The following is a 6,567-nucleotide window of genomic DNA, read 5'->3' on the forward strand; positions in this document are numbered from 1 at the left end:
TCCTGTCGAGAAGCCGCAGAGTTTGTTCTCGTTCGTCGTGGCGGGGTCGCCCGTGTTCTCGATGCAGATCTATCCCGATGGTGTCCTCGGCTGCAGAAGCAATGTGGCGAGAGAGCTGCCGAACTTCAAATCTAGGCTGCAACCTGCTCGGTGGACACATCTCACGCTGGTGCACTACCCACACAGGGCCTCGGCGCCAACAGTCCGTTTGTAGTCTTTATTTCTTCGTCCTTCGTGCTTCCCTTAAAATGCCATCAGGTCTCTTCATTGATGGTGTCCTAAGTGATGCAATGAACTGGCAATACCCGCGTGCCGAGGGCAGCTCGAAAGACGGCGTGTACACGGTCGGTGACGCTACCGAGACCGCAAGCATGAGCTGGGCTCTTGCCTCTGCATACTTCCTCTCGAGCCCTCTAGGTGATTATCTTTACCTCTTTTACGCTGCAGCGTGTCGTACTTACCTCTGTGACTAGGTGACGACATCCCGCGTTTTATCCAGCACCTCGGTCCACGCTATGCCGGCCACTTCCAAGCGTCCGACCTCGCCAAATTCATGACCTACGAGGCTGCGACGTCGCTCAGCATCTTCCTCACGAGTGTCGCGCAGTCGAAGAAGCCCTCGGCGATGAGCACGCTCATCAAGAACGGGCTCGGGATCAACCCCGACGCGATCTTCTTCGTGCTCACGCCGTCGGTGTGCAACATGCATGTCTCCGAGAGCACGGACCAGCTTGACATCCTGCAGAACGACCGGGGGCTGAGGGTGATCTTGGACGGGGACGTCATCACAGTCAGAAATGTGTCGCTGGACCTGTCGATGTGGAGACTTGGAGGCGCAGCGCTGCCGTTGCAGCTGATACAGCTTACGCAGGTGAGTAACGTCGGGTTGGAAATGGCTGTACGTTTATGTAGCGCTACAGAGCCCTCATGAGCTGTCCCGCACGCTTGCTATTTTAGCTGGAGGGCTCCGCAACGACTGGCAGAACTCGGATGACATGGAGCGGATTCGTGAGCCGCCTTGCTTCCATGTTCCTATGTGTAAACCCGACGGTTTCTCTAGGTGGCTATGAAGTTCTTGCCGACATGCTACGACAAAAGAGCCAGCTGATCAACATGACCAGTTTCGAGACGCTGTTTGAATTCTTGGGACTCAGCTTCCGATATCCTGAGTATGTCATTCTACTATGCCATCGGGCGATTGCTGACAAACTTATACTCCAGCCAATCCACCGTGATCAATACTGTGGCCTACCGCGCTATCGCACTCGACTTGCACCTCTGGGCGCAGACAAAGGCCGAGATCCAGCAGGCGCACATGGAGCAATTCTCGATGCTCCTTCGCACGAGCAAGTACAAGAAGTTCAACATCAAGCAACGCCTCGGCAAGATGAACATTGTTCGCAAATTCATATTCGCCCTCCAGACGGATTGGTACACATCAGAGTCGGTGCCATGGCTAATCGAGACGTTGAAGGTTGTTGCTGAGGCGCAATTCTCCACGGAAGACGTGATCAAGCCGACCGTCGCTTATTTGGCTGCCAATCTTCACCCAGGTATGTCTTGCGTTGTACGAGGAGGGAGCTTGACGAAGACAGGTTCTTTAGATCTACCTGAGTCTGGCTTGCCACAATCGCCTCTCCTGCGACTGGACCCAAGCGAGTCCCGTCTGAGGGCCGAACTCGTCTTTGAGGCACTTGTATTGACCCTACAGCAAACTCCGAACGCGTTCATCAAATTCACCTCTGCACTTCCTCTGACACGGATCTGTCTGCTGCTCCTCGGCGACAAGCCTTCGTCCGCTGTCGCTACTCACGTTCTTCGCCTCATCGAGTCGAGCCTGAAGGTCAGCACGTCGTTCAGCAGGAAATTCGAGCTCGTCAGTGGGTGGATCACGCTCAAGATTGCGCTGCCGCAAGCGTGGTCGCCGAGCGTGCAGGCTGCAGCGTTTGATGTCCTGCTCGGCGGCGCATACTCTTCGCAGAGCGCTGAGTTGGCGGTCGTGTGCCCTAGCATGCTTCCTGTGATCTTGTCCTGCCTCAAATACGAGCTGGACATTCTCTCGGGGGCGAGCCATTTGCATCATGATATTCACGGTTGGTGTCTGTGGCATATACCGAATCACTCATACTTACGACGTGTCTAGCTCATGGAGAGGCTGGGGTGTATGCCAACAGCTTGCTCGAGGAATTAATCAAGATACACTCCTTCAGTCTAACCTTCCGCCAAGCCTTCCGCTCTCAAGTGACAACGCAGACATTCATTGACGCCTTCAAGTCCTTCGTCACGGCCATTCCTGGTCTGGAGCAGCTTGACAACATCGTCGTATGGGTGCTTGAAAAGCTCAGCCACCTCGCATTGAGCATCTCCTTGGATGATACTGTCGCCGTTCCTCAGCGGAAGGAGGTAATATCCGCACTTGTTGGCAGTCGCGGCTGTTGCTCATGATGATGCATAGATTCTCGAGACCGTCCAGACAGCCGAGGTCATCCTTCATCCAAGTACGACTCCACAGTCGGGCATCAATCCGAGCGCGATCCTCCCAGCACGACCAAAGCAAGGGCGACGCCAGTCGACGAGATTCAGTCTTCAGCTCGGTGAGCGTACAGTCCAGCGGTCGAACACGAAAATTCAGGAATGGAGGAAGAATGTCACGGCGACCGAACGGAAACGGCTGCGCAAGAACATCCTCGATTTGTCAGTGCTGTTGGTTCGCGCTAGTGGATAGTTGCTAAGGCTAGATTTGCAGGCGAGAACAAAGGCGTCAGATATCACGGTTGACCGAGTGGGCTACCGTCCTCACGACTGAACGTGGCTTGTGGGCACCTCCAGAGACAGATCGCAAGTGGAGGCTTGATGAGACTGAGGGCCCATATCGCGTCAGGTATGTACATTTGCCTTAGTCGGACGTCGCTTGCTTATTTCGTGCTAGGAAAAAATTAGAGCCTGAGCAGGAAAGGATCTTCCTGTCTCAGGTCGACAAGAAGTTGCAGCATTTGAAGATTCAAGAACCGTCTTCTGATGTCCAATCTGTCATTCAAGTCGTGACGCCTCCATGGGCTGAATCTTACGAGATCTCAGCTAGTGCAGAAGGTATGTGCATGGTTTTCATCATTGTTGCTACTGGATTTCATGTTGTGCGTCGCAGACCGCTTTTTGGAGGAAGAAGTGCTGGACGACAAACATCGCAGAGTACGGCACGAACTCGAAGCAGGCGATGTCATAGAGGCTGTTGACACTGTCGCACGGATATCTGGTATAGACTCATTCCGTGCGTCTCATCTGTCCCATTTTCGGAAACATCTATTCATATGCTTGCGTGTAGCTGGTCTTCTAATTTTCGGCCGTACTCATTTGTACATGATGGATGGCCTCGTGCAGAACGGCGACGGGGAAGTTATAGACGCCTCAGATGCGCCGAAGGAAATGTTCCTCATACCGGGAACTACCACCGACATGAGTAGTTCGCAGAGTGCACAACGATGGCCGTTCGACGAGGTCGCAAGCCTCAGCGAGAGGACATTTTTATTCCGTGATGTAGCGTACGTGTTTTCGATTTTTCGATCTCATAGTCTAATCGCTCCCTAGGCTCGAGATGTACTTCAAGGACAGCAGGTCTCTTCTCGTCGTCTTCACAAGCAAGGACAAGAGACAGGCGATGGCCCAGAGGCTTAACAACATCACGTCTGGCGGCGTACGTTACGGGAACAGTCTTACTCCAGGGGGCCTTACGCCTGCGATCTTGAATTCACCAATCGTCAGCCGTCTCAGTGCAAGGATAAGCGGTACTGTTAGTGGCGGAGCTCTCATGGGATTCAGAGCAGACGAGCTTTCGACCGCGCAGAGGAAGTGGCAGGCAAGGGAAATATCCAACGTGAGCTATTACAGACTGCATCACCCATGTATGAGTTGCTCATGCATATTTCACCAGTTCACGTACATTGGTATTCTCAACCAAGTCTCTGGCAGGACTCCCAGCGACGCGACGCAATATCCGGTCTTCCGTAAGTTTTACTCAAACTCTAAGCGGAATGTCACTAACAGAGGTGTAGCATGGATTATCAGCGACTACTCATCGAGTGTCTTGAACCTTAACTCAGAAGAGACTTTCAGAGAGTACGTCATGCTGGTGGCCTCGCTATCTTATTGTTAACCCGCTTTGTCCAGTCTCACAAGGCCTATGGGCGCTCTGACAGAGGCCAGGCAGGAAGCGGCAGCGGCTAGGTACAGCGCGCTCAAAAGTGTCGACGAGAAGCCGTTCCACTACGGAACACATTTTAGCTCGTCGATGATTGTGTGCCATTTCCTGATCCGCATGGAGCCGTTCACGCATATGTTCAAGACGTTGCAGGTAAGTGCTCTCTGACTGGGAACGGCCCGGGTGCTGAACGATGCAGGGAGGCGATTGGGACCTTCCGGATCGTCTTTTCAGGTGCGTCCACCAGGTTTGTTGGTGAAAATGCTTTCTGAGATGGGTGCTAGCGACATGAAGCGCGCATATGAGTCTGCGTCGCAAGACTTACGGGGAGATGTAAGAGAACTGATACCTGAGTTCTATACCTGCCCCGAGTACGTATGCTTCTATTCGTGGTATCATGCATATTTATCGCTATGGCCGCAGGTTCCTGGAGAACTCTGCGAATCTTGACTTCGGCATTCAACAGAACACTGGCGAGCGGATCCACCACGTCAAGCTGCCTCCTTGGGCGAAACAGGATCCTCTGTTGTTCGTTACCCTCAATCGGCAAGCCCTGGAGAGCGACTATGTCAGCAGGAATCTTCCGACATGGATCGACTTGATCTGGGGGTACAAGCAGCGAGACCCTGACTCGTTCAATGCCTTCCATCCTTTGAGTTACGAGGGCTCCATTGGTATAGTCTTTAAATGTCGTGCAAATTTACACAGACTAATCAAAAAACAGACCTAGATGCCATTACCGACGATCTGGAACGAGAGGCGACCGTCGGGATCATACACAATTGTGAGCATTAGCACTCTGATCACGCATATAGTACTGACAAGTGTCTTAGTCGGTCAAACACCCCGAAAGCTGTTCAACTCTGCACATCCTGATAGAATGATGCACGGTGCCTCGACGCTACCCATCGGCAACATCTATGGTATCTCGGAAGACTACCATCTGCTCTCTCAAAACACTCGCGTAACGAGGGGTAAGTGCTTCCATCTTTACTCATGTTAGTTTTTCTAACATGAGTCGTAGACATCGGAAAGCCCGTCTCCAATCTTGTAATTGACTTGATTGGAGAGAGAATCATTCCATGCCCGCTAGGCTCTCTGGCTGTTCCGTCGCGCCCACACGAGGTGATTGAATGGGACCCTCCGCACATCCCTGCGGGTGAGCTCCGTGTACAGGTAGATAGGAAGACCGCGCAGGTCGTCGAGTCTGCGCTCTGCTCATGCGCTGCGTTCGCGGACTCAGAGACACTTGTCACGGGCTCTACCGACTACACTGTCCGGCTTTGGAAGCTGTCTCGAGCCTCGCCGGGTGGTCATAAGTCGGAGCCTCCACTGAACGTTAACCTGACGCACATCATGCGTGGACACTCTGCGCCTGTATCGTGCATCGCTGCGTCAAGGGCATGGTCATTGGTAGTGTCCGGCTCTCGAGATGGGAGCGCAGGTCTCTGGGATCTGAACAGAGGGATACACGTGCGATCGATATGGCACGGCGAAGGCCCTGCCCACGCCGTCCACCTGGCTGCCATCCAAGAGAGCTTGGTACGTCGTTATGTGCTATTTTATTCATGGTCGATATTCACGCGCCTACCGCAGGGCTACATCGCCACCTGCTCGCAAGAAAAGCTCTGGCTGCACACGATCAACGCGCGGCCCATCGCAATGCTCGACCTGCGCGACATCCCGGGCTCGCCGATCTACCCACCGATCGCAAGCATGGCTTTCCACGAGCGCGAGTTCTCGAAGCTGCCAGTCCTGGCGACGGGCTCACCCGACGGAACCATAACACTGCGGACGTGGAACACGGACAACACGCCCGAGGGCGAGAAGGCTGTCTGGAAGTTTGTCACGTTGAAGAAGGTGAAGGTGAAGACTCCAGACGGTGCCGCTGCGCCTCGTGGTGCTCTGCCTTGTATCACAGCTTTGCGTTTTGTTGGGTGGGTATCTCCTCGACTTCTGTCTGGCACGCAAACTAACACTGGCATAGGGAGAGCCTGTACCACGGCGAGGATTCAGGCAAGGTTTACTCTTGGAATCTACCGGACTAGTTTGGGCGGCATTTCTTGGTTTTTATATGGCATAGAAGGATGTTCTGGATGTCATCTTCGTAGAGGTGCAATGCAATCTTACAGTCATCACTTCTGGCTCGAGCTCGTAGACTTCGGCTTGAGGTAACGCGTGTGGAGCATGCAGGATGGGGTAAAGCCAGGCCCATAGCACACAGTAACTCACAGATGCAAAAGTCATATGGCGGCCCACAATATCAAAGAAACAAACGAGTGAAGCGTGACCACGGGGCAGGTCTCCGCAAAGACCTGCTGCGCGTCGCGCGGCGACATATTGATCATTTGCAACGTATGATACATGCAACA

At 53.4% G+C, this 6,567-nt stretch overlaps 1 protein-coding gene across 1 annotated transcript; it reads left to right on the forward strand.

The window, feature by feature from the left end:
- Positions 1–248: 248 nt before the first annotated feature.
- Positions 249–6,325, forward strand: PHACADRAFT_210920 (uncharacterized protein; the record flags this gene model as incomplete). The annotated part of the gene is made up of 24 exons (XM_007397857.1): positions 249–417; positions 474–871; positions 921–1,008; positions 1,061–1,169; positions 1,222–1,553; positions 1,605–2,093; positions 2,144–2,403; positions 2,456–2,694; positions 2,747–2,881; positions 2,930–3,090; positions 3,146–3,268; positions 3,323–3,539; positions 3,586–3,871; positions 3,929–4,001; positions 4,050–4,113; positions 4,165–4,348; positions 4,395–4,429; positions 4,480–4,566; positions 4,619–4,869; positions 4,920–4,979; positions 5,029–5,169; positions 5,220–5,737; positions 5,792–6,132; positions 6,183–6,325. The coding sequence occupies 24 exons, from the start codon at positions 249–251 to the stop codon at positions 6,241–6,243; spliced, it is 4,821 nt and encodes a 1,606-aa protein (XP_007397919.1). The 3' UTR covers positions 6,244–6,325.
- Positions 6,326–6,567: the final 242 nt, after the last annotated feature.

Source organism: Phanerochaete carnosa (assembly GCF_000300595.1).
Source record: "Phanerochaete carnosa HHB-10118-sp unplaced genomic scaffold PHACAscaffold_7, whole genome shotgun sequence".
Taxonomy (NCBI): Eukaryota; Fungi; Basidiomycota; class Agaricomycetes; order Polyporales; family Phanerochaetaceae; genus Phanerochaete; species Phanerochaete carnosa.